Source organism: Panthera uncia, chromosome E1 (assembly GCF_023721935.1).
Source record: "Panthera uncia isolate 11264 chromosome E1, Puncia_PCG_1.0, whole genome shotgun sequence".
Classification (NCBI taxonomy): Eukaryota; Metazoa; Chordata; class Mammalia; order Carnivora; family Felidae; genus Panthera; species Panthera uncia.
The window spans coordinates 45,956,655-45,981,506 of record NC_064814.1 but is presented as its reverse complement, the minus strand read 5'-3'; the positions used below and the strand labels follow the sequence as shown (position 1 = coordinate 45,981,506).

The 24,852-nt window shown below is 54.5% G+C and overlaps 3 protein-coding genes across 5 annotated transcripts; 2 read left to right on the top strand and 1 right to left on the bottom strand.

Annotated features, from left to right (window-relative positions):
• Positions 1-930: 930 nt before the first annotated feature.
• On the top strand, positions 931-16,709 carry P2RX5 (purinergic receptor P2X 5). Of its 2 annotated transcripts, XM_049636822.1 has the most exons (12): positions 931-1,270; positions 4,793-4,943; positions 5,593-5,664; positions 5,953-6,028; positions 6,116-6,212; positions 6,489-6,569; positions 6,901-7,039; positions 7,597-7,733; positions 8,189-8,282; positions 8,405-8,470; positions 10,461-10,543; positions 13,041-16,709. In XM_049636822.1, exons 1-12 carry the CDS (start codon positions 1,134-1,136, stop codon positions 13,108-13,110), a joined length of 1,203 nt encoding a protein of 400 aa, XP_049492779.1. In that variant the 5' UTR covers positions 931-1,133; the 3' UTR covers positions 13,111-16,709. The 2 variants fall into 2 exon arrangements, with proteins under 2 accessions (XP_049492779.1, XP_049492778.1); XM_049636821.1 differs by lacking the exons at positions 10,461-10,543; positions 13,041-16,709 and having other exon boundaries at positions 8,405-10,448.
• Positions 16,710-18,673: 1,964 nt separating this feature from the next.
• On the bottom strand, positions 18,674-19,503 carry EMC6 (ER membrane protein complex subunit 6). The gene is made up of 2 exons (XM_049636828.1): positions 19,398-19,503; positions 18,674-19,224 (listed from the first exon to the last, which is right to left on the bottom strand). The coding sequence occupies exon 2, from the start codon at positions 19,184-19,186 to the stop codon at positions 18,854-18,856; it is 333 nt and encodes a 110-aa protein (XP_049492785.1). The 5' UTR covers positions 19,187-19,224; positions 19,398-19,503; the 3' UTR covers positions 18,674-18,853.
• Positions 19,504-19,685: 182 nt separating this feature from the next.
• TAX1BP3 (Tax1 binding protein 3) lies at positions 19,686-24,676 on the top strand. 2 transcript variants are annotated; one of them, XM_049636826.1, is made up of 4 exons: positions 19,686-19,813; positions 22,761-22,880; positions 23,279-23,356; positions 23,666-24,676. In XM_049636826.1, the coding sequence occupies exons 1-4, from the start codon at positions 19,775-19,777 to the stop codon at positions 23,801-23,803; spliced, it is 375 nt and encodes a 124-aa protein (XP_049492783.1). In that variant the 5' UTR covers positions 19,686-19,774; the 3' UTR covers positions 23,804-24,676. The 2 variants fall into 2 exon arrangements, with proteins under 2 accessions (XP_049492783.1, XP_049492784.1); XM_049636827.1 differs by lacking the exon at positions 23,666-24,676 and adding an exon at positions 23,550-23,659.
• Positions 24,677-24,852: the final 176 nt, after the last annotated feature.

The following is a 24,852-nucleotide window of genomic DNA, read 5'->3' as shown; positions in this document are numbered from 1 at the left end:
GGCAGGATGTAGAAAGTGAGTGGGCGTACTGTGTTAGCTCAAGGCAGGGGGTGGAGGGGGGGCACACATAGCTCGCCCAGGGGCCTGCCTCTCCGGGGCTGTCGTAACTTCTAAAACTGATCTCAGACATGCCCTCCTTCATCCCAGGGCTCACACCCTCTCATTTCATTTCACCTCTTGTGAAGAGGGGTGCAGGGTTAGCACCCTAGACTAGGCCCATCTCTTGCTTTGAGGACCTTTCAAACAGTTGGTCTGAACACCCCCCTGGCATATTTTATGATCCTAGGTCTTGGTTGCCTGCATCTCCACACCCCCAGCCCATCCGTCTGTCCTAGGTGTGGTGGGGAGTTCATGCTGTGGGCGCTGGCTGGGGCCTGCTTGCCAACTGACCCCCTGGGAACGTGGGGTTTTAAAAGAGAGGCAGCTGCCGCAGTAGGAACACCCACTTAAACACAGAGGACACAGGAGCCGTGGGTCGGGCCTGTCTTCAGTGTTTTCAGCCTGAGTGGTGAGAATCAAGGTTCCCCAGAGAGCAGGTAAAATCAAGAAACCTGGTGTGTTTGCCTCCAACTTTTTTTCAACCCCTCCTCACTTCCTGCGCTGTAGGTCCCTCCTCCCCTGGCCTCAGTTTTCCTATCTATTCCATCTATTCAACGCCCCCTGGGATTTCTTTGGGAGTAGAGAAAGGTGGGTTTGAAAAGCAGCCCTGCCTACTCTCCTCTCCTCGCCCCTGCAGCGCCGGATTTCCGATTTCCTGCGCCGCACGTGCGGTCCTGCGCCTCAGGAGTGCCCTCGCCGGCCGGTGGCCCGGCAGATGGTCGGGGTGTCGCCGTCAGCAGAGGAGGAAGAGGGCGAGGTGGCAGCAAGGTCGCGGCCCGGCGCCGCCCCCGTCCCCATTCCCACCCCCACCCCCCGGGCCCCGGCCGCGGCTTCCGCAGCCTCGCCCGCAGCGACCGGTGCCCCCGCGCGCTCCTCGCCCTGCACGCCCGGCCGGCGACCCCGCTGCTTGGAGTCGCGCCCTCGGGAGCCGCAGTGCCGAGCCTCCTAGGACCCGCGGGGAGCAGCGGCGAGAGGCGACTCCCATGCGGCACCCGAGCGGAGGCCCGGGCCGCAGGCGCAGGTGAGGCAGCGCCATGGGGCAGGCGGGCTGCAAGGGGCTCTCCCAGTCGCTGTTGGACTACAAGACCGAGAAATATGTCATCGCCAAGAACAAGAAGGTGGGCCTGCTCTACCGGCTGCTGCAGGTCTCCATCCTGACCTACCTGGTGGTGTGAGTTCTCCGGGGGCTGTCGGGGGGTGGGGGAGGCGCGGGGCCACGGCTGCCCCCTCCAGGGACCTGGGACCTGGACGAGCGTTCCTCGGGCTCGGCCAGGGGCTCTTAGGTCTAAGGGTGGCAGGTAAGGAGAGAGCCCTCTTCCCCCACCGGCTCTGGAGGTGATGAGATGCGGGCAGGGAAATCTGTGTTCCTTCATTTATCAGCCTCTCCGTGGGCAGCTCCTTCCTCTGGGCCGGGGCCCTGGGGTCGGGGCCACTCGAAAGGGGCAAAGACGCAGGGGCCTGGCTCCAGCTGTCTCTCTGGGAGCCTCCCTGGTCTCTTTGGTGCAGGCCCAGGCACCGGGTGGGTTATTTATAATCACTGAGCTCAGTGGCAAGCTCCTGGCCGGGACAACTCAGCAGCCTGGTATGTCCCAGCACTCCCTTCTGGTCAACTCAGCACACCCCGGGCAGGCGGCCTCTCTGGTGTCCCGCTGGGGGTCCTGCCCTGAGGCCCTCTACCGGGCACCCAGCCGGACCTTCTGCCTCTACCTTTCCCCCCTCCCACCTGGCGGGAGCTGGCACCATGGGCAGAGGGGGCAGCTCCTTGGAGTTGCTGGGCCAGGCACTGTTCAGTACCCTCCCCCCAAGGAGGGAGGGAACAGGTGGAGGGAGGAAATGATACCAGATGTCTGGGAGGCTGGTGTGCCTCTTTTGCTGCTTCAGTAAATGCTGTTGAGTCCCTACTATTTCCTGACTGGGGGAGGAACAGATGCTCCTCCTGGGAGCGCCACCCTGACCTCACTAGGAGGCCAAATGCCCCCACTGCCCCAACTGCCCGTGGAGCTTCATCCCAAGGCACCTGCATGCCTCCCACCTGAGGGCCTTTGGACACGCTGTTCCTCAGCCACGTGCGCCTTTACGCCTCTCCTTGGTTAGCGCCCGCTCATGCTTCAGACCCACGTTCTCGAATAACTCTGATGCATTCCACAGGGATCGTTTGCTTAATGCCTGACTCCCGTCCATTCTGGAGACACTATGAAGGCAGGCAGGGCCTGGCATCACCTAACTGCTAGGAAGTAGGTGTGAAATGAATGAATGAATGAGTGAATGAATGAGTGTTGTTCCCTGAGAATTTGCTCAATGTTTCTGTCCAGGCTGGGCCCAGTTTGTGCCTACTAATGTTGGCTCACTGTCCCAGCCCTCTCAGGGTTCCTTGGAGACAAGGAGAATCTAGGGCTTAGGGCATAGCAGGTCTGCCTCCAGAGATGAAGAGGGTGGGCACATTTTAGTTGGCACCTGCTATGCAAAGAACCCTTACTGGCATCATGGGAAGTGAAGGCCATCCCCCATTACTCCTGCATGACCTCAGGCAGGCAGCTTCCTGCCCTCTCCTGGCCTCCCAACTTTCCCAAGCGGTCAAGCTGTATCGTCTCTAACCTTAACTGTCACGTCATCAGTAAGTTGATGAATTGTATTTATTGAGCTCTTCCCTGGCCTGGCAGGCACTGTGCTAAGCAATTTACATGTGCCATCTCATTGAAAAAACAAAATTTTTTTTGATATTTTGAAATAATTTTAGATTTACAGAAAGGTTACAAGAGTAGCATAAACTTTTTGAAACGTCCTTCACCTAGATTGCTCAGATGTTAACATTTTACTACGTTTGTGTTGTCCTTTTCCCTTTTTCTCTCCACACATGTGATGTGTGTGTATATATGCAATTTTTTCTGTTTAAGAGGAAGTTGCAGACATTATGCCCCTTTACCACTAAATACTTTGGTGTGTATTTCTTAAAACCAAGGAATTCTCTTATTTAACCAAGTACAGCTACGGAAATTAGATAATTAACATTGAATCAATATTATTTTCTAACCTACAGACCTTTTGTAAATGGTTCCAATAATTACCTTTATTTATTTTTTATTAAAAAAAAGTTTTTATTAAGTTTATTTTTGACAGAGAGAGAGAGAGAGAGAGAGAGAGAGAGAATGAGTGGGGGAGCGGCAGAGAGAGGGAGACACAGAATCCCAGAATCCCAGGCAGGCTCCAGGCTCCGAGCTGTCAGCACAGACCCGATGCAGGGCTCGAACTCACAGACCGCGAGATCATGACCTGAGCTGAAGTTGGACGCTCAACCGACTGAGCCACCCAGGCACCCCTAATAATTACCTTTAATAACAAAAAAAAAAAAAAAAAAAAAAATCAAATCCTGCCTTGCATTCATTTGTCTTATCTCCTTAGTCTCCTTTAATCTGTAATTGTACCTGAGACTGTCTTTGTATTTCATGACACTGATGTTTTTTGAAGAGTGCAGGATTTTTACTTTATTACAGTTTTTAAATTGAAGTAAAATTCACATAGTATGTAACGCACCGTTTCAAGCATTTAAAATTATCCGATTCAGTGGCTTTTAGAATACTCACCATGTTTACAACTGTCACCGCTATCTTGTTTCAGAACCTTTCCATCACCCCAGGAGGAAACCCGTAACTAACTGCTAGCAGTGGGTTGGCATTCTCCCTTACTTCACTTAACAGAATGTTTCCAAGGTTTACCTATGCTGTCGCGTATATCAGTCATTCATTCCTTTTATGGCTGAACACGATCCCACTGTATGGATAAACCGCATTTTGTTTATCTGTTCTGTGTGGACAGACATTTGGGTTGTTTCTCCCTTTTGGCTGTCACAGACAACATTGCCGAGACCATTCGTGTGCAAGTTTTTGTGTGCACGTGGGTTTCCAGTTCTCTGGGGTGTATATTTTGGAGTGAAGTTGCGAGGACAGATCATTACCTTTTGAGGAATGGTCAGACTTTGCCACAGCAGCTGTACCGTGGCAGGTACCCGTTTCTCTGCAGCCTCACCAACACTCGTTATTTTCCTTTTTTTTTTAACTGGGTTATTTGTGTTTTTTATTGCTGAGTTGTAAGAGTTCTTTATATGTTCTGGGTACCAGACCCTGACCAGCTATCTGATTCGCAAATATTTCTCCCCTTCTGTGGGTTATCTTTTCATTTGCTCGACAGTGTCCTTTGATGCACAAAAGTTTTTAATGTTGGTGAAGTTCCACTCATCTATTTTTTCTTTCATTGCATGTGTTTTGGGTGTCAAAGAGTATAGGATTTTGTACTCTTGTTTTGTAGAATGCCCCAGGTTGGATTTGTCTGAGGTGTCCTCATGATTAGTTTCAGGTTGTGCCCCATTTCCTTTAACTGTCCTCACACCCCTGGAGGGAGGCACTGTTGTCCCTGTGCTGACCCCCGGAGTTCATCGGCCCTCCCGAGGTCACATCACCAGCGCAGGGGTGAGCGGGCTGGCACAGCCTGGGCCAGCTTCAAGGCCTTAGCCCCTGAGGGCAGCCATCTTCCTGCTCTCGGGGTTGCTTGTCGCCTCTGCTGCTTGCAGGACCGGGTCTCAGGCAGCAGTGCCGTCGTGGCCCCTGCCCAGGAGCTGGGGAAAGGTGAATACCCCGGGGAAAATTCCCAGAGGGTAGCAGTGACGCTGATGCCCACCTGCCGGGCCCTCTTCCCACAGGTGGGTGTTCCTGGTGAAGAAGGGTTACCAAGACACCGACACCTCCCTGCAGAGCAGTATCATCACGAAAGTCAAGGGCGTGACCTTCACCAACACCTCTGAGCTCGGAGAGCGACTTTGGGATGTTGTGGACTACGTCATCCCACCCCAGGTCTGAGCCCCACCCAGCACTGGGACCTCAGCTAGTAGGGCTTGGCTCGGGGTGGGTCACATAGGAAGCTGCTGAGGTACCCAGGGACTTCATTGATTTTCTCCCTTGGCCCGGGACAGCTGCCAGGGTTTGCAGATGGAGACCCTGCACAGATCCTTCCCCCAACACCAACCCCTTGTCCTCCTTGACTGCACCTATGGGACCGCTCCCTTCCCAACAAACCCTGAGCCTGTAGAGACCAAATGGGGCCCCAAGGAGTTCCAGATCAGTGTGAGTCAGGTGGCCTGGCACAGAGAACTGCTCCCATACATTAGCTGCTGCCCTTGGGAATGGCTCCCTGGCCTATTCACAACTGGCCCGGGCCAGGGCCTTGGCCACCCTGTCAGTACCTCTTCTCCCAGATCTGGGCTTAGATCCCAGGGGCTGAGGTCAGAATAGGGATCCGTGGATGGGGCCAGTTTGGGGTTGTGGGCCTGAAAGGGACCTATCGAAGGACATCTACTCAAGGACTTCAGAGTCAGTGGGCAAATGGGTGGGATGCACTGATTTTGTGGCCCCATTGTCCTCAACAACCCCTGCCAGGAATCCTGGGAAGGAGGGTCCCCGAGAGGGTAAGAGGATGTCCCTCAACCCCTCTCTGGCTTCTCAGGGAGAGAACGTCTTCTTTGTCATCACCAACTTGATCGTGACCCCCAACCAGCAGCAGAAAACCTGTGCTGAGGTTTGATTTGGTGCAGAAAGCTGGGGGTGGGGGGGGTGAGCCTCCATCAGTGGTTGGGGTCTACCCTTCTCCTGAAATAGGGGTTTCTGCCCCCTTCCAATGCCCGGAGGATATGTACACTGGAGCACAGACCTGCATCGCTTGGGGGGAGAGAAGCAGGTTTCCCAGGGTGTGTGTGGCCCCACTCAGGGGAGGAACCCCCGTCCCAACACCTGGGGTGGGGCCTTGGTTATGAACTGGAGCCCCTGCAGGGGAACGCCCAGCCAGGTGCCCCTTCTCTTCCGGCAGAGTGAAAGCATTCCGGATGCCTTGTGTTACAGAGACAGTGACTGCCCTCCTGGGGAGCCCGTTGTGGCTGGAAATGGTGAGGCCTGGAATGGCGGGGTTGGGAGCAAAGCGGGGGGATTGGAGCCAGGAGGCTTATAGCATTGTTCCTGTCCCAATCTCGCAGGAGTGCGGACTGGCCGCTGCCTTCGGGTGGGGAACATGCAAAGGGGCACCTGCGAGATCTTCGCCTGGTGCCCAGTGGAGACAAAGTCCAGGCCAGCGTGAGTGGCTATGGCCTGGGGACCCTGAAGAGCTACCCGGGCAGTGAGCGGGTCTCAGCCTGATGGTGGAGACATGTGTACTCTGAGATCCTCTTTCTGAGGACGCCCCACAAAGGCCTGAGGATCACCCCAACATGAACAAATTGGTGGTCCTCGGCAAAGGCTCCAGGGGACCCAGGGAGCAGGCAGGCTTCAGCCGTGCCACAGGCCTGGGGGGATGTACAGAGGGAGCAGGGCCAGGGCCTCCTGGACAGACTGTCCTGGCTTGATTTGCAGGAAGCCACTCCTGGGCAAGGCTGAAGACTTCACCATTTACATAAAGAACTTCATCCGTTTCCCCAAATTCAACTTCTCCAAGTATGTGGGACTTGGTTCCTGGGGATCTAGGGCCTGCCTCCTTGTTCACTGTGCGTGGGCCCGTGTGCATGGGCGTGTGCGACATCTGCATGTGAACGAACCACTGGGTGATGCTGGGGCACGCCTCCCCTCTGCTGTGGGAGGGGCGTTCTGTCCTTGAATGGAGGAGGGTGCTGAGGGGGAGTAGCCAGGACTTGAGTAGGGGCTGAAGTCGGGGACTCAGCCTGGACCAAGTAAAGGCCCTGGGACTCCTGCGTCAGTCAGGCTGTGTCTGGCCTGGGAACAGCCAGTCTCGGCTTCATTTCACTGTCTGTTCGTGGCCTCCATCCAGGACCAATGTGCTGGACACCAAAGACAAGGCTTTCCTGAAGTCCTGTCACTTTGGCCCCGAGAACCCCTACTGCCCCATCTTCCGACTGGGGTCTGTGGTCAGCTGGACAGGGAGCAACTTCCAGGAGATAGCCCTGCAGGTGGGTAGCGTGCACTCAGGAGCCCTGCCTGGGGGCTCGCGGGCCCAAGAGCTCTGGGCCTGGGCCCAGGAAGAGGGTGGTGAGGAGGGGGACCCCTGGGGTTGGGTAGTAGTGCAGAGTCCCCTGCCCCAGGGACTCACTGTCTTCAGGATTAGCTCTGACGCACAGCCTGTCAGAACCCAGGCACTCAGTGAAACGCACAGCGAGCACCTGCTGTTTGGTTCGTAGTCCTTGGGGGCATCAGTTGAAACCGAGCCCGAAGGAGCCCCACTGGTGCGTCTGGCTCTCATGTAAGGTGCTGGCTCCAGTAGTTCCCTTCTCCTTGGAAGCATGAAACAGGGGACTTGGGGGGTGGGGGCTGTCACAAAGTGCTTTTCTCAGCCTCTCCAAAGGGACCTGGAGCTTCTGCCTTCCTCCTGGGAGGATGCTCCGGCGGGGCTGACCCGTGGCCTGAGCACTTTCCCCGTCTTGTCCAGCTCTCGGTGAAGAGCCGGTCTGTGACTTCTGCCCATCTCCACAAAGTTCTGTGCACTAATTCTTGTCTCTTCTTCATCAAGGGTGGTGTGATAGGAATTCAGATTGAATGGGATTGTGATCTTGATAAAGCTTCTTCTGAATGCAACCCTCGCTATTCTTTTAGCCGTCTGGACAACAAATTTTCAGAAAACTCAATCTCCTCTGGGTACAACTTCAGGTAACTGGGGCTAGACTTGCTGTCTTGTGATCCTGGGCACATTTTGTCCTTTTCTGGGTGCCAGCACTATGACACCCCTTACTCGGGGGAGGTTGTCAGAGTGGGAGGTGTAGGGAGAAGGAGCTGAGGAGAGGTGAGGGGTGCCAGCTGGGAGCATCACTGGGAGAGGAGAGAAGTTCCTGTCACCCTGTGGGTTCGCCAGGAAGCTGAGGCTTAGCTTCTTAGCTCGGTCACTTCCATCAGTGCTTTAGTGGCCCTGGGTTGGCCCAGTGTGTCGTGGGAAAGCCCTTGCCTCTTGGGGGATGTCTGTAAGGATTTCAAAGATCTGGATGAGTCTTTACCATAACGTTAGCAAGAGGGTCTCCAACCTCCCCGGGGGTGCTCATAAATCTCCAAAGCGGCCTGGTATGTGTTGCCAAGCACAGAAGGTCTCCCCTGGGCCGTGTCTCCCCTAGGTTTGCCAAATATTACCGAGATGGAGCTGGAGTGGAGTTCCGCACCCTCATGAAGGCTTATGGGATCCGCTTTGATGTGATGGTGAATGGCAAGGTGTGTGGGTGTATCTCCCATCCTGAGGCTGGGCAGGTCTGGAGTGGGGCATGTTGGGAGTACCTAGGAATCTCGCTGTCCGCCCTTCCTTGTTCACCCTGCTGTGTTTCTCTGTGCTACAGGCAGGGAAGTTCAACATCATCCCCACAATCATCAACATTGGCTCTGGGGTGGCGCTCATGGGTGCTGTGAGTACCTCCTTCCCCTCACCTTCACCCTCTGAGCACTGGCCGGGGAGGGGGACACTGCTCCAGAGGTGCTGTCCTTATGCTTCAGAAAGAATAAGAACGGGCGAGGTCAGTGGGATGCGGGTAAAGAGGGCTTTCTGGGACTTGAAACCTGCCAACAGCCCCCAGGTGGCAGTGACTGACTGACTTTCTCTTTCCAGAGCCAGAGAGGTATCTGCCTGGAGCTCTGGAGCTGGGGGCGGGGCTGGGGTTCTCTGGGATCCTGGGTCAACCCTGAACTTCTAAGCTTCATCTCCACTGCTGCTAAAAAGAAGCAGGATCCAGCTATATGCAGGGCTGCTCAGCTGTGGCCCTACTGCTAATGCTCTTCTGTGTGGGGCCACCCTGTGTGCTGTGAGATGATTAACAGCATCGCACTACCTCCCCGCTAGATGCCCACAGTGCTTTCTCTCCCCCTTGTGAAAGCCAGAAATGTCTCCAGAAATTGCCACATGTCCCCCGGGGAACAAAATCACCCCCGGTTGGAAATCCGGGGGCTAAAAAGATGAGCATCGAGGGAGTCAGGCTGTGGTCCTTCCTCAGATCTGTCCAACTGGGCCCAGAGGGACGCACAGGAGAGGAAGTAGTTGCTGGAGGGTGGGCATTGCTTTCCCCCGAATCTCTTGTCATGCCCCTTTTTTCTTCTGGAAGTTTTTTTTAAAGACACGGGAGCTGTCCGTGGGTGGCCCTTGCCCATCCTGGCAAGTTCCTTGCCAGGGTTTCCGGCAGCCTCGTCCTCTTGGCCCCACTGGAGGCCTCTCGCAGGACCTAGGATGGACTTTTTATTGAGGCCAGGAAAAACCGTGTAACAGTATCAACAAGTCACAGGATTCAACAAGGCTGTTCTCCTGAGAGGTGGTGGGTGACAGTGAGCCCCAAAGGATTCCTCTTCACTGCAAACACCCAGTTAGGGAATCCTGTGTTTGCTTATGTAACTTTCTTAGAGAGGGGCCACTGTCAGTCATTACTTTCTTATGATGTGGGTAAATCGGAACACGAGGGTGTGGGGTACATACCTATGAAATCAAGGTAATGGGAAAGGTGGTGGCGGAGGCTGGGTTGGGTGGTGTTCTCTGTGGAAGGAGGAGTTGATAAATAACATTTGGGGCATCTGGGCAGGGGCGGGGGAAGAGTTGTGCAGTGCCCTGAGTCAGAGGCCCAGGTCTCCCTTGGCCCACCCCCCTGCTTCATCCCCTCCTCTTTCTGGTAGGAAACACCCCCACCCCTCCATGCTGCGGCTGGAGTGGCCCTCTGGTGGACGAGACGGGCGTGTGCACCATGCACTCTGGTCCAAAGCCCCTGTGAACAGGTGTGGGTGGGTTCCCCTGAGTTAGCTCCGTCCTCAACCTCATCCTGTCGTTTGCCCCATCCCTGACCACCCCTGTCATTCTTGTTCTTCAGATCCTCTCCAACCCGTCTCTCACACTGACTACCAGAAAGAACGTTAGAAATTTCTAGAATGCCACAGTTCTGTGTCTGCCCCTATTCAAGGCCTCCCCCTGAGGGATTAAGACCAAGGCCTCAAAGGCATTATAAGAAAATTTTCAGGCTGGTCCCCATGTCCCCATCCCCATCTCCAGAAGTGTCTCTTGCTTTTGCAACACGGGCCCTCTGGAATTTCCTTTGCTCCCTCTGCAACGCCTGTGCTCAGTAGACATTTGTTGAAGACATGATTGGATGGGGTCAGGGCAACGCAGGGGTGCCTGGCCTGATAGAGCAGATGGAGTCCATCTGCTAACTCCGGGCTAACTTTGGCTGTACCACGGACAAACTTTGTGGCCTGGGACAAAGGTGCCTCTTTCTGAGCCCAGTTTCCTATCTATTGATTGGGGATAATGGTGCTCTTTATGGGTTTTTGTAGGGTCCGACGGAAGGTACTGTGTGTCAAATGGCAGGGTGCTTTCTGGAAACCTAGGATTCTGAGTCAGGAACCCTAACTCTTTTGCTGCAGGGGGCTTTCTTCTGTGACTTGGTACTTATCTACTTAATCAAGAAGAGCCACTTTTACCGAGACAAGAAGTACGAGGAAGTGAGGTCAGTTATGCTTCTTCCCCTGCAGCCTGGGGGGACCTTTGTGGGGGCCCCCTTAATCAGAGCTCCCTTCCCTGGCCTAGAAACTTTACCCTGGTTGGATGGTAATGCTTGGTGTGTGGCGGCAGGGCCATTGGGAGCTCCCCTGGAAGGGCCGTGGAAGGTGGAATGTTCTGAGAACATGCTTTATAGAGCTGGATACAGCCTCAGAGCAGCTGGCAGAAGAAAAGGCCTCCAGAGGCCATGGGCAGGGGACGTGGTTTCCAGGCCTGACTCTGCCGCTATCTGCCATGTGACTTCAGACAAGTCCGAGGCCTCCTTGGGCCTCAGTTTCTCTCTCCGTGAGCATGCTAGCACTTATGTTTTAGGATTCTTGGACTTGGTAGTCCTGGTTGGCTGGGGTTGAGGGTAGCTGGAGTGGTAACGGAAGAAAACGATAGATTTCTTGTTTTTTCCTGTGGGGGCCATTTCCAGGCTCTCTCGGGCCCTGAGCATGGTGATGTGTATGCGTGTATTCATAGCAGCAGAACATAGTATGAGTGGGAAATCCTGATGTCTGTGGGCATACTGGAAGGGGAAAGGGGTTCTGACCCAGCCATTCTGGAGGAGCTGGGATCAGAATGGGCAATTGCAGATGGTGGGCTCCAGATGGGCACCTGGGCACTCCCTCCACCCCACCGCGGCCTGGGACAGCAGGTGGAGGGTCAGCCCGCATCACTTGCCTGGACTGAACCCAGCCCTGATGCAGGCTGAGCCCTCAGCCCTGACCCTGGTCGCAGACGGAGCCCTCATTGCCCATGCCTCCTGGCTGAGCTGCTGGAGGAAGAGGGGTGCCCCCCACAGGGCGAGGGGCTCTACAGGGCCTGCCCCACGCCCCCACCCCGCCAGTCTGGGGAAGGTGGGCTGGGCTCTGCAGGCCAGGGTTAACTGGGTCCTGTCCTGCCCAGTGTCCTACGGGTCCTGGCTGAGTCCTCGCAACAGGACGGGACCCCAGAGGCAGAGGAGGCGGCGGCGGGGCCTGGGTTGGCCGAGCAGCCGGAGGCACAGCACGGAGGCGGCAGCCAGAAGGAGAATGGCTGCCCGCCAGGTGAGGGGCTGCTGGGCTGAGGACCCGAGAACAAGCCTTGCAGAGACGGCCTGGCCCTCTCCTCTCCTCCCTGCTCCAGGGTGACCTGGACACAAGGCAGGACATCCGGGACGCAGGAGCACCCACCCAAGCTGGACTTTGTGGGGGACAGGGGTGCTTTAGCTCCTTTGTGATCCCCATTATTTCCTCAACACCCCTAAGTTACCACAAAGCAGTCTGCTTGCCGTGCTATCCCAGAATTAAGACAAGAGTACCATGTCATTTCCTCAGGCTTCCTCTGCCTGGCACCTCTCCTCTCTGAGCTCTTTGTTTGTATGAACCCATTTCAGCAACTTAATGAGGTGGACACTCACAGTCCCTGTTCTAATGAGGAAACCGAGGCAAGAAAGGTTGTGGCTTGCTCAAGTCACACAGCTAATAAATGGCAGAGCTGGGATTTGAACCTAGTCAGTATGTCTCTAGAATCCAGTTCTTCTCCCTGATGCTTTTCTGCCTTATCAAGCCCCCCATTCCCCTACTCCTCATCAGATGCCTTCCAGAAATTCTGGAGCTGCCCTCGCCTTAGGAGGGTGGTGGTATGTTGACAGGTGGGCCTGCAGGCTGCCCTTCCCTGGGGAGCCTGGCCGTATCTGCAGATGCGACCTCAGCCTGGTGCAGGAGGCGGCCCTGGGCTGGGTCAGGAGGCTGGCCTTAGGCCTCTCCTTCTGCCTGTGTGTCCTTGAGCAGGTACGTGGCCCGTTTTGGGCCTGTAAACGCCCTTTATTTCCCCAACTGGGGGCTGCACACAGGGGATCCTCTTGCTCAGTCAGGCTGGGCTGCTAACTCTCCTTTTGTAAACCATATCCATTTACTGGCCCGGACCGGGGGACTTTCCTCTAGTTCCCAGCTTTCATTCTTTGTTGACTCAGGGACTGGCAGCTTCCAGTGGGGAGCTGGGCCTGTGCAGGGCAGGAGTGAGAAATGGACTGGGAAGGAGAGGCAGGCAAAGGAGGGAGAGAAGTGAGGAAGACAGAGACAGGGCTGGGGCATGGAGGCAGGGAGGCTGGGGTCCCAGCAGCAGTTCCCAATGTGCTCCCTGAGCTCCTCAGCCTGTGAGAGGGAAGAATGACCACCCCGCTGGTGTTGGCTGTGGGACCAGCCTTGCCTGTTGCTCTGGGAGGCCCCGGTGCCCTCAGGGTGCCACCACAGGGCAGCTGCTCATTGCTGGTACAGCTCCGGAGGCCCCGGCCCGAGCACCTACACGGACCTGGGCTGTGGCCAGGGACTCCGCCAGTCTGCCCGTCTCTGCGAACTCTCTGCCTGCAGTGCCACCAGCGAGAGGCTGCCGCGGGTGGAGTCTGCCCTTAGGGAGGCCTGCCCTCTTCACAGGGTCCCCAGTTGTCCTCTGTGTGCCCCCTACTCCCCCCCACACAGGTCTGGCCACCCGGGGAATGGAAAGGTGAATGTGGAGCAGCTACAGAACCTGCAGACAGCGGAGGCATAGCCAGAGGTGTTCGCTGAGAGCAGATTTGGTGAAGATGTTGCGGCAGAACCGCCTGCAGCTCTGAAAATCTTTGTGTTTGCGTGGGAGAGGTGCTTCCGGTCACAGCCATCTCTTCTGCACCTTGGGATCTTACTGCAAGCTTTTCGTTGTGTGTCAGGGGAGGGAAGCCTCCTAGTGGCCAGTGTGGCTCGGATCTAGAAGAGGAGGACTTGGAGAGGGAAGTGGGGAAGGCCAGGGGCCTGAGTGGTACTCGAATGTTGTCATTTTTCCGAGAACTCCGTTCATTCATTCATTCACACAGTGAATGCTATGTGCTGTGGGCTGTGCTCTATCCAAGAGATGCTTAAATGAGATGCTGACCTGGCCCCCGGGTGCGGGGAGCACACGTGTAATTCCTTCCAGAGCCAACAGACGTCACAGCCCGGCTCAGCCACTCTGGCCTTCCTCCAGCCTCTAGCTGAGACTTTCACAAATCCCTGTTGAGAATGATGGCTCCTCAGAGAAAGACTTTGGCCGGCATCCAAGGGGACGTTTGGCCTTGCCCTCAGGGATAAAATAATAGGTGGCCAAGGAAGCAACCAGGGAAGGACTGGGCCTGGAAAGAGGCAGCTAGCCCTTGAGGGGAGAGGCAGCCTCTGAGGGTTTCCAGGTAAGGTGGGGAAGGGGAGGCAGGGAGGCTTCTGCTCCAGTCCTCCTGCCTAGCCTCAGGAAGCTCTGGGCATAGTGTCTCCCCCAAACGGGAGACCAGCTGCCTGGGTCGTTTCTCCCTCGCGGTTCTGTGGGGCTGAGTGTCCCTACCCGCCTTCCCTCGCTTTCTCCTCATAGGCGGGGTCTGAAGGGCTAAGGAGATAAGAATAGGTGGAGCTCACTTGGCAGGTGGAAGCAGTTGTTAACAGGGAGGCCCTCGCCCCTCACCCCAGCCTCTCTCCCTACCCTCCTCCTTCCCAGCCCCACACTGCTGAACTATGCTGCTTCCCCCATTTAGTGGCTGCAGAGCCTCGCTACTCACTCAGAGGTGTGGCCTGTGGACCAGCAGCATCAGCATCACCTGGGAGCTTGTTGGAACGGCAGTCTCTGCCCCCTCCGTCGTCCTCCGAAATCAGAACCTGTGTTTCAACAAGACTTCGGGTGATTTATACGAACGTTCCCGTGTGAGAGCACTGGTTAAGGAGATACGCAGCGCCTGGTTCTGAGGGAGGAGAAGGCCAGCTTTGGCAGCCGCTGCGGATTTCAGGTCAGACTTACACACATTCTACTTTGAGAGCAAGAGGATTCCACCCCACCCCCACCCCCGGGAAGGTGACATTATGCTCAATGCATTTAAAGTAAAATATTTTGACTAGATAATACTTATATGATTCAAAAACCAAACAAAAGGTACAAAAGAATAGACAGTGAAAAGCCTGCCTCCCACCCCTGTTCCCCAAGGCGACGTTACTGATGCCAAGAGGCTCTACTGTTTTGCTGAGAATCTGCTTGGTTGCTTGTGCCCTCGCTCAGCAAATGAACTTTTCCTGATGGCTGCAACGTCCCATCAAGTCTCCTCTGTCACGAAGGGACACGATGGAATACAGTGAAGTACCGGGCTAGCTCCCTTCTCCCTCTCCCACCGTCTGAGGAGTCCTCGTGTAAACCCAAGGGGAGAGACCTATAGCTCATCACTAACTGTTGTCTGGTCTGCTCGGTAGCAAAGGCCTGTGGGGCTGCCTGTGGCTCAGCAAGCTCCATGGTTGGTTTGCACAGCTCCCCGGATGCTAAGGAGTGTCCTCTTTGGAAGTGCTCTCTCTGGGCCTCCCTCAGGCCAGAAGGGTTTGGTTCTCCTCTGCACACAGAGGAGGCGGGAAGCATCCTTCCACCAACCGGGGCCTTTGGAGAGGGACAGAGGGGCTTGCAAAAGGCTTTGCCACTGGAGCAGGGCATGGTCCCCGAAACGGGAAGCTTGCTCCTTCTGGAGCAAGTGGCTCCTTCACTCTGGACTGGTAACCTGTCAACAACCCACCTGCTCTCTGAATAGAAAGTGAAAAATCTGGGTGATCTACTATGGTGTTTCACTTCCTCACTAAAGCAAACCCTAGGATTTGATATACTTTTACATTTGGGAGGAAGCAGAAAGGGCAGGGGTCATGACTGCTTAGGAGTTGGTCTGGTTTCTTTTAGCCTGTTTTTGGAATTGCTTTGCGGCAGCCATATAACCTGGGGAAAATTGTACTATTCGTTTTACACTGGAATGAAAATGTCTCCCTACAGTTTTCATTCAGTTGGTAAATATTTATTGAGTACCTGTTGTCAGGTGATGGACTAAATCTGGTAACAGTTGTGAGAAACACAGAAACTGTCCCTGCCCAAGTGCTTACAGTCTAGGAGGTGAGCCTTAATCAGTGGTCACACATAGAATCACAGACCGAATTTTCAGTGGAGTAGCCAGAGGTTTCCCCCAGGACGTGACATATAAGCCGAAATCTGAAAGCAGTCTAGTTGATGGGGGAAGCATTCCAGGTAAGGGAACCACATGTGTAAAATAAATGCTTTGACATGAGGAGTAATTGAGGAGCTGGATGGAGATAGTGTGACTGAAGCCGGTTTTATGAGGCTTTCTTTCCATCAAGTCTCTTTAATCTTAAGGGCTGCCCCATTAAACTTCACTGCCACAGAGGACCTAACCTAATGGTTTCAAGTCCAGCCAAGCTTTCCAGGTGGCCTCCCCTACATGTCATGGGTCTGTGCTCAGAAAAGCCAGTGACCCCATTACAGCTTCTGGATAGTGCTGCACACTGCCAGTTTCCTTGCTTTTGCACAGCTCCCCACTACCCCCTCTTTCTTTGCATAATCTTGGTGCATGAATGGGAGGTTCATAAATCTTACAGAAACTGGCTTTGAAATGGCAAGCGAAGTGGGAACTCGAGCTCTGTTTGGGAGAGTCCCTTTCTCTCAGGACGCCAGTTGCCTCACCAGGTAGATGAGCACGCCAGCCTCTACAGAGCTCCTGTCCGTGCTGACATTACAGGATCACCTGAACCGTCGCCTATGCTCACATTCAGGCTGTGGCCTAAAGCTATCTACCTAGTAGTTTCCTAATGATTAATTCCATGCCTTGGGAGTGCCATGATGCTGGCTAACGGGATTTGAAAACTGGGTGCTACCAATGTGCCATCAAGAGGACCAGCCATGAAAGAGCAAAGCGCCCTCTACTCCTGATGCAGGGGTCACCAGGACTGCCCAGTCATGGCTGCCTTTTTGCCACCATCCCATCAGCTCTTTCTCCGTGGCTTGCTGCCCTACTGGGGGACCAGTTGTAAAGGGGGAACATGACTTCCTCCAGGTGTCTAAGCACCCCAGCTATGGACGACAGTGCCCTGCAGAGTCCCTAAATCACCCCACTTGGAATGGCATCTTGCATGTCCGGAAAAGGACTCCACCTGGTTGCTACCCACTCCCCTCCACCCAGATGACACAACTTTTCTCAGAGCATACTCTCCAGTGGACCCAAGAGCACCGTCTCCAAAAGGCACACCTTTCTCCCAGCTCTTTGTTTCCCCTCAGGCCAGTGCACAGAATTAAAGGAGGAAAGATGGCAGCCAATATCTGAGACCTGCCCCATAAATGTATTCTGATATTTTTATTTGGTTATAAAACAATAAAAAGTTTTAACTGTAAACATGTCTTGATTTTTTTTTCCCTTCAAGTCTTAGTCACCCCGTGTTTTAGAGGAAAATGTAAGGAGAAAGTGAGCCCTAAAGAGGCAGACACAATTAGTAAGCAATATATTATGTTCCTTATTCTCTTGCAAAGAATTCAAATGGAAATAAGGAAACTCTTTAAATGAGCAAACATTAAAGGACTAGGAAGGCACTGATAAAACTGGTAATTTTCATTCAATGAGTGTAATTTGATAAAACTCTGGAAAGCATTTGGAATCAAGCTTTTATCTTGTTTTAGGAGCTTATTAAGTTCCCTGAAAACAATACAGACATTGATATTCTTTGCAGTATTTTTTTTCTAACAGTTAACATTTCAAACAACCTTAACTGCCTAGAGATAGAGAAATAGTTAAGTGAATCAGTTCACTTATTCCACCCCCTCACCCGCCCCCATATCCAGTAGGACTCTCCCTTTACTCCACATCAGGAGTGAATCTTCCCTTCTCCAGAGAAGGCCCTGAGGGGACGGGGGAGTTTAAGAAGGGGGAGTATGCAAATCATGAATGTGAGCCTCTTTAGTCGGGGTCTGAGAAAGGGTTTAGAGGTCTTTGGGAGGGGGAGGCAAAGCTGTGGCCTCACCGGCTTCTTCCCTTCATGTGCAAGCATGTGGTCCAGAGCCCCAAATGGGATTCAGGAGGCCTGGGTCCCAGATCCATTTACGTTATTGGCCATAGACCATACACCATGTGTCAAAGGAGACTTGGACTCAAGCTCTCCGATCATCTTCTGATCTAAAGCTGATCTTTTTTGAAAATCCAAATGTCACATCACTCCTGGCTAAAACTTCCAAAGGCTCCCCCAAACTGCTCTTAGGACCAAGACCAAAAAATCCCCACCGTAGCCTTCCAGGTCCCGGTCATGGCCTCTTCTCTAACTCCAGATACATGTCAAACTCCCTCCTGCCCAATGGCCCCCACACATGTGCTTTCTTGCAAGAAGCCTCTTCAACTTTGTTCCTCAACACTGTTCTTCAACTCTGAGGTCTCAAATGTAATGTTATCTCCTCAAGGCTTTCTTGATCCCCACTCCCCAACCTGAGCTCAGTTTGGGGCTCCTATGTGCTCTCTTCACAGCACTTACCATAATTTAAATATTTGTGAAATTAGGTAATACTGGTCTTCCTAGTTAACTATAAATTCCTTGAGCAACATGTTTGCTACTATAACTCTAACGCAATACATATTTCTCAATTAAGTATATGCACTTTATTCTGATGTAACCCCTCAACCCCGACAAGAAGGGATCGTAGATTAGCATATAGACAGACACTCTAAACAAGCCCAAAGTTTAGCTTCAATGTCGTCTGTTTAATCTCCATTAGACATATTCTAGAAAAGAGCTTGAACTTATTTAAAATGGAAATGACAGCCAGCTGTAACCAGGTGAAATGGAACTAAAATGGCACCATTCATACCTGAAAGCAGTGGTTACTGGGAGGGAAGGCTGGAATCTGAAAAGGTACACTCGTCAGTACAGCAAGAGGAATTAAAAGACCTGTATTTGAAATTTGGCTCTGCCTCTTTCTAGCTGTGCCTCTAATGGCAGAGGTATATTTAACCAGAGCCCCAGCTTCATCAACGAGGGATAACGTATCTACCCCATAAGGATATTGCTAGAATTAAGCGAGATAATGGGTGTAAAAGGTACAAGGCACAACGCCTGGCATATAGAAAACACAATAAATATTAACTGTTATTACTTCTCAGGATGTTAACAGTAAGTTTTCTTTTTATTTAGGCCCTACTGGCCCTCTCTGGGTGGCCTATGTGTAAATGCAGGGAAATTACAGAAGCCAGTCCCAGCTCTCCAATTTTGCACCCACGGCACACATGGGGTATGAGTTAAGGTAGGCAAAAAACTCCACGAAGTGTCTCACGCTTCATTTAATCTGAAGAATATTACAGACTCTTCGTCTTCAGATATAAGTTATGACGTTACAGAACAAGCAGCGAATTCAACAATTTAAAAACTAAGTGTACACGGTGTTAAATCCTGGCGACAGTCCTCCCAATCTGGTTTTTTAAAAAAGTCATCCCTGCCCCCATTCAGTAGACGTGCACCATGCCATAGAGGAATGTCCAAAACAGGACGTAGGTGAAGAGGCCTCCGATGAGACCTCCTGTAAAGAGCGGTCTTCGTGATTTGAAGTATTTGTTCCACCTCCTTCCCGCTTTGAGAATTAAGAGCAGGGAGAGCAGGACGGAGGCAAGCAGGTAGAAGATGAAGCCGTAGAGGCCGGTGAGGCCGAGGATGCCGGCCGTGGCCCCCGACAGCGCTGACACTGAGGTCCGGCAGTAATCCAGGACAGCGGCGTTGCCTCGCACAGCTGCCTCGCTGATGAACGGCGGCCCTTCCCGCTTGGCCACCACAGCGGCCATCGCACCCGCCGGGGTTCAGCCTCTGCTTTCTCGCGGAGCTGCAGAGGAAACCAAGTTACAAGTGGCCCCGGGAGCCTGGCGAGTTGCGCTCACGCCGCCCCTCCCCCCCCGGGACTTCCAAGACCTCCCACCATTCGCGGATCTCGGACCTTCGCGAGACGCAGAGGGGGCTGAGGGTTCGGACCGGCCCTGCCCAGTTTCGCCCAGGTACCTGCAACACGGCGGCGGACACAGACACTTAGCGTTCCCTCAGACGGCCAGCGGCAGACAACCTCCCCACGCCATCTTGCGCTGGAGGTTGCTGGGAGGACCCAGGTTGCGCATGCGCCAAAACCTCGCTCCCGCCCCCTGACGCGTACGCGGCGGGCTCCTCGAGCACGCTCCACCCCCTCCCCGTCCTTCTGCGCACGCACAGGGACTTCCGAAAGCTGAACAGCGCTCCGACCGGTGACTGGCTGGGGATCTGCTAACTATTCATGAGGGGGCGGGCCGAGTTGGGTTGCCTTTGTTAACCAAGGAGGGCGCGGCCGCTGGGATTTTCGCTGCGGGCTTCACTGAGCTGAGCTTGGTTGCCAGATTGCGGTCGAGATGTCCTACATCCCCGGCCAGCCGGTCACCGCTGTGGTGGTGAGTGCGCTCGCGGGCTCCTCCTCGTCTTGGCTTGTCCCCACTTTGCAGATAGGTAAACTGACGCCCCAGACAGGTTGACAAAGCGTTGAACCCAGGGCTCTTGCAAACCGGCGCCAGGGCTCTGGTCCCGGCTCTGCCTGAGCGGGACCGCGGTCTTCCCCAGCCAGGCAACAGAGATGGCTGGGACCCAAGCGCCTCCTGAAGACCCTGAACCGAGGCCGGACCCCGCACATTACCGCCGTTGCGTCGGACTCCTTCCTGCGGGAAGGACTGAGGAGAAAGTCCCCAGCTGTGGGAATACCGGGAGAGCGCCCCCTTCCCAGGCCTGAGTCCCCAGCTGAGCAGCCGAGGGGGGCGGGCACCGGGCCCGACGTCCGTGAGTCGCAGCCTCTGGAATGAGGAAGTGCTTCCTCCGCTGCAGCCGACGCCGCCGCCCAGAAGGAAACTTGGGGGGTGGAGATGGCCTGAGCCTGAGTAGCAGCCCAGTATCCTTCCCATCCAGGCTTGCTTGTTCGGACCTTCCGCCGCCCGCTCCAGAGTGAAGGCTCATGCAGTTGGCTCGCTCCTGCTCCAAACTTTCCCCGGATCCCTAGCCCTGGGGCAAAGTCCAGGTTCCTCGCCTGGCACTTCGGGCTAGCTCAGGGCCCTGCCTACAGCCCCCCCCCCCCCTCCCCCATTGACTTGTCTTGGGTGCCAGATGCTATTAGACTAGGCAGAGGGAAGAAGGCAGGCTGGGACATTAGACTCAGAAGCCAGTGCCAAAGCTGAATGAAGCCTGGAGGCAAACTCCAAGGCGGAGGTGGGGAAACTGAGTCCCAGAGAGAAGTCTAGTCATGTCCACGCCTAAAGGAAGTCCTCAGGAAAAACCCAGATCTCTGAGAAGAAATGCCTGCCAGGCAGCATTGGGTCAGATGGAAGTCCCAGTCCTGAGGCCATGGGACTTGCCGCAGAATCTCAGATGGGTGTACAGCGGAGCTCCTGCAGTCAGAAGTTGGCAGGGTGTGAAGCTGCTGATAAAGGTGGCATGTGAGTTTGAGCTTAGAGAACGAGCTGTGGCCTGGGAAAGTACATTTCTGGATCTGGGGACAGCTGTCCTAAGCTTCACCCTGGCCGCACCAACCTTGGCTTTCTAGATCCCTAGCTGCCTCAGAGAGAAGGGGCCAGGTTTGCTTCTTATGGAAAAAAGGGGGTGTACGGGAGGCACCAGAAAGGGGCCTTAACCTTCCTGACTTCACCTAGTGGGTCAGTGACAGGGCCTTGTCTTCCAGCCCAAGGGCCTGTACTCCCTTCTGACCTTGAGGGTGGGTCAATGGTGTGCAAAGTTCTGTTTTGGAGGAGGGGGAGCAAGCCTGGAGGAGCTCACACTTTTGGGCACAAGGACCTAGGTCTAGTGGGCCTAGTTATACTTCCTGCTTCCCCTCTCTCCTATTCTGGCAGGTCCGCAGGCCTTCCTCAAAACTGTAAGACCATGACCTTCCAATTCTTGGGAACACTAGGATCATGTCTGAACATGGTGGGGGTCTGGCCTCTCCCTCTTGCGTTTTGGATTGGGGAAGGGGTAGAGGAGGCTTCCTTCCTGCTTCCTCCCATGTAGTTACCATTTTGCGAATGTTAAAACCATTTTCGCTTCTCCTCTGAACTCTGGTTCCATAGGTCCTTCTGCCTTCTGGACACTTGCCTGGGTGGCTCCTGGAACTCCAAAATGCTTCTTCAGGGTCACCAGCTGAGAGATGGTTGTGTTCAGCCAGGCCAGGTGGCTGCGTGTTTCCCTTGACTCCTCTCCACCATGGGCAGTCCCCAAGTCTGTTGACCTCATTTTCCAAGTAGTCGTGTTCCCTGGCCTCCACATCCCACCTCTGGGATACACCCGTTGCCCTCCTGACTACCCAAGTGGTCATTCTAGCCTCAAACCTGACCATGACCAACCTTACTCCTGGGAGCCCTAGTGGGCCCAGAATCAAAATCAGGTGTCCAGACTCCTGTCACTCCTTCAAGGCCTGCTGCAAATGATCCTTCCTCCGTCCAGATCAAGTCACTTTGGTTTTTTTTCCTTCCTGTTAGAACTCAACTTTGGGTGAGGGGGAGTGGTGGGGAGGGGGCGGGGGCGGGCAGTGATCTTGTCCCACCCCTACTATTTGGTGATTGAAGGGTGCCTGCTGAGGGCTTTGAAAGGAGCTTGGCAGTTTGGGGATCACAGACCTAGAACCCTCTTCTGCCTCCTACACTGCATGAACAGCAAGGTCTGGGGCTCAGGGAGAAACTCCTTCCTTCAGGGCTAGCCTCTTGGGCCCGCACTCCGCAGCTTTTCTGATCTGGCCCCAGCCTTACCTCAGCACCCAGTTCCAGACCTATGCTGTACACTCATCTCATGGACATGTATCTGTACCACTTTCAAGTCTATGCTCTTGTCCCTTGGCCAGGACAGCCCTTCCTCTCCTTTCTGTGCAAGTTTGAACTTCTCTGCTTTTCTGGAGCATCTCCAGTCTTGCCCTTGATAGCGTTGGCTCAGCAATGAGCTGCCTCAGCAAGGTACCTACATTCCCTCCCCCCTCCCCCCACAGGGCCTGACCCCTTCTGCCCTGTGTGGTCCTTCCCCTGGGACATAGCCCCCTTCCTCTCCCCTCCCAATCCATAGCAGCCATAGCATGCTGGCTCTTGGGCCAGGAGGGGCTTAAAGCGCATGTTGACTAAGGTTGGTGCCTGAGACTAATAGGAAGGGGAACAAGGCTCCGACAGCTTGCGTAGGTGGATTGTTGTGGCTGAGTTCTGAGTCTCACCCCCGTCTCCCAGGCTGGTGACCAGCTGGAATCTTGAAGAGGGCCCTGGGCCCCACCCCCTTGGCATGGCTCTGAGCTGGCTTAGCAGCCTGAGGCTACTGCTGGACACAGATCAGATTTGTTGTCCACATACCCACCTGCCTCCAACATGTTTTTCCCTTTGCCAGCAAAGAGTTGAAATTCACAAGCTGCGTCAAGGTGAGAATTTAATACTGGGCTTCAGCATTGGAGGTGGAATTGACCAGGATCCCTCCCAGAATCCTTTCTCAGAAGACAAGACAGATAAGGTGAGAGAGACCAGGGGCCTGGGATCTCTCCATTGGGCTCAGAGGCCTGAGATGGTGGGTCTCTGCTTCCAGGGCCTTCACGGAGGGAGCAGACCTCTGTCTTTCAAATAGTCCTCCCTAAGAAGGTTTAAGAAATGATCTGGTGGGAATACATAGGGATGGAGGTGGGGGAGTGGACCTCCCAGCCCTAGGAAGACTCACTCAGGAGTCCAGGAGGAACAGGAAGAGGCCGGCAGGAGGTGCCAGAGCATGGTGGGGCAGCCCCGCTCTCCCCTAGGCTGTCTTGGCACAGCCTGTGCTGGGGGCAGGCTTGTGCAGAGTTGGCTGGGAGTTTGCCATGTTGGGCTTTGCTTTCTGGGTAAGGGACCAGTCTAATGACCTAGGCTGTCTCTTTCCAGGGCATTTATGTCACACGGGTATCTGAAGGAGGCCCTGCTGAAATTGCTGGGCTGCAGATTGGAGACAAGATTATGCAGGTAACACATGTCCCAGACGAGGAAAATAACGCTTGGGTCAGGGTCTGAAGCACTTGGGTTGGGGGCTGCCCCTGCTTCCTGGGGCACCTGGGAGGCTCCCTGAAACTGTTTGGAGCCCCTGCTGGTGTTGCCCCCAGAGGAAGTTGGCTCTCTCCTCTGTGTGCCTCAACTGTGGTACTTGGTGATCCCTCAGCCAAGAGACATCAGCTTGGGAGCCTGCTTGGGTGACCCAGGACCCCAAAACCCAACCTGCTTCCAGATCCGAGAGGGCAGAAAACTGAGGTAGGCTCTATTTTCTCCTTGGGCCAGGTGAATGGCTGGGACATGACCATGGTCACGCACGACCAAGCCCGGAAGCGGCTCACCAAGCGCTCGGAGGAGGTGGTGCGTCTGCTGGTGACGCGGCAGTCGCTGCAGAAGGCAGTGCAGCAGTCCATGCTGTCCTAGCAGCCTGCTGCGGTCCCTGACTTGTGCCTGCCTGCCTGCATTGACGCCACCACGCTCTGTTTGCCCCTCATCTTGGCTTCTGATGTGTGCTGGGCCCCAGCTCTGAAAGGCCAGAGCTGGTCCCAGAGGCCTGTCCCTGGCCTGACTCGGCCTTCCTTCCCCTCTCCCACCACTGGCTTGAGCGTCTGGGACCAGCTCTCTCCTGCAGACACTGATGGAAAGTAAGGGCCTGGAGTTGAATTGTATTCAGTCTGTAGTGACCACAGGTTTGGCCCGCAGACTCTGCTGCTGCATGGCCTCAGCAGTGACCAGATGGGCAGAGGCCCCACTTCATGAGAGCCACCACAAAGTCGGAGGATGCCAGGTGGGGCCAGCCTTTCCCACACTCAGTCCCAACTGTAGGGCTTGGCCTTGTCCCTGTGTCTCAGCTCTGCAGTGACCGTGCCCCATGTTTTTCCCTGCCTTCCCCGGCAGGGACTCGACACACTACCAGAGGTGCTACAGAGGTTTGCCCATGTGGAAGCCAGGCAGGCTCACAGTTCACCCCATTACACCCCATTTCCCCAAGGGGCGCTGACCTCCCCAGGATTCACCTGCTTACGAGACTTAGACGAAATTCGAGGCTGACATTTCAGGGCAGTTCTGAGGATTGCCATCTCTATGCCTGTGCGTTTAACTTTATATTTTTTTAATCACAACTTTGATACAAAAGCATTTTTATCTTACCGTTTGGAGGTGCCAATTCTACTTCTGAATTTAGCTTACTAATTCACACCTGGGAACAAGCATTGCTCTGGTTCCTGTGGAAATGGGGCAGTATGAAGCTGCCCATACCTGACATCTTGTGCCCAAATAAAGTGCTGGAATTCATAAGGGGTTTTCGCTGAGGCGTGGGGTAGGGACATCTGGGGATGGATGACAACTAGAGCTCTGGTCGTTGGGCTGGCTTAGCTTGGTCCCCGTCCACTTCTGAGACGAAGCCCAGCTATTCCCAGGCCTGCCTGTTGCTGTCTGGTCAGGGCTGCCTCTGTGGGAACGTCTGGAAGCAC

Excerpts from the sequence above, each read along its gene's own strand:
- P2RX5 (XM_049636821.1), top strand. The coding sequence starts at position 1,134 with ATGGGGCAGGCGGGCTGCAAGGGGCTCTCCCAGTCGCTGTTGGACTAC. Across the intron at positions 6,213-6,488 it reads GAGACAAAGTCCAGGCCAGC|GAAGCCACTCCTGGGCAAGG; the intron begins GTGAGTGGCTAT and ends CTTGATTTGCAG. Across the intron at positions 8,283-8,404 it reads ATGTGATGGTGAATGGCAAG|GCAGGGAAGTTCAACATCAT; the intron begins GTGTGTGGGTGT and ends TCTGTGCTACAG.
- EMC6 (XM_049636828.1), bottom strand. The coding sequence starts at position 19,186 with ATGGCCGCTGTGGTGGCCAAGCGGGAAGGGCCGCCGTTCATCAGCGAG.
- TAX1BP3 (XM_049636826.1), top strand. The coding sequence starts at position 19,775 with ATGTCCTACATCCCCGGCCAGCCGGTCACCGCTGTGGTG. Across the intron at positions 22,881-23,278 it reads CAGAAGACAAGACAGATAAG|GGCATTTATGTCACACGGGT; the intron begins GTGAGAGAGACC and ends GTCTCTTTCCAG. Across the intron at positions 23,357-23,665 it reads TTGGAGACAAGATTATGCAG|GTGAATGGCTGGGACATGAC; the intron begins GTAACACATGTC and ends TCCTTGGGCCAG.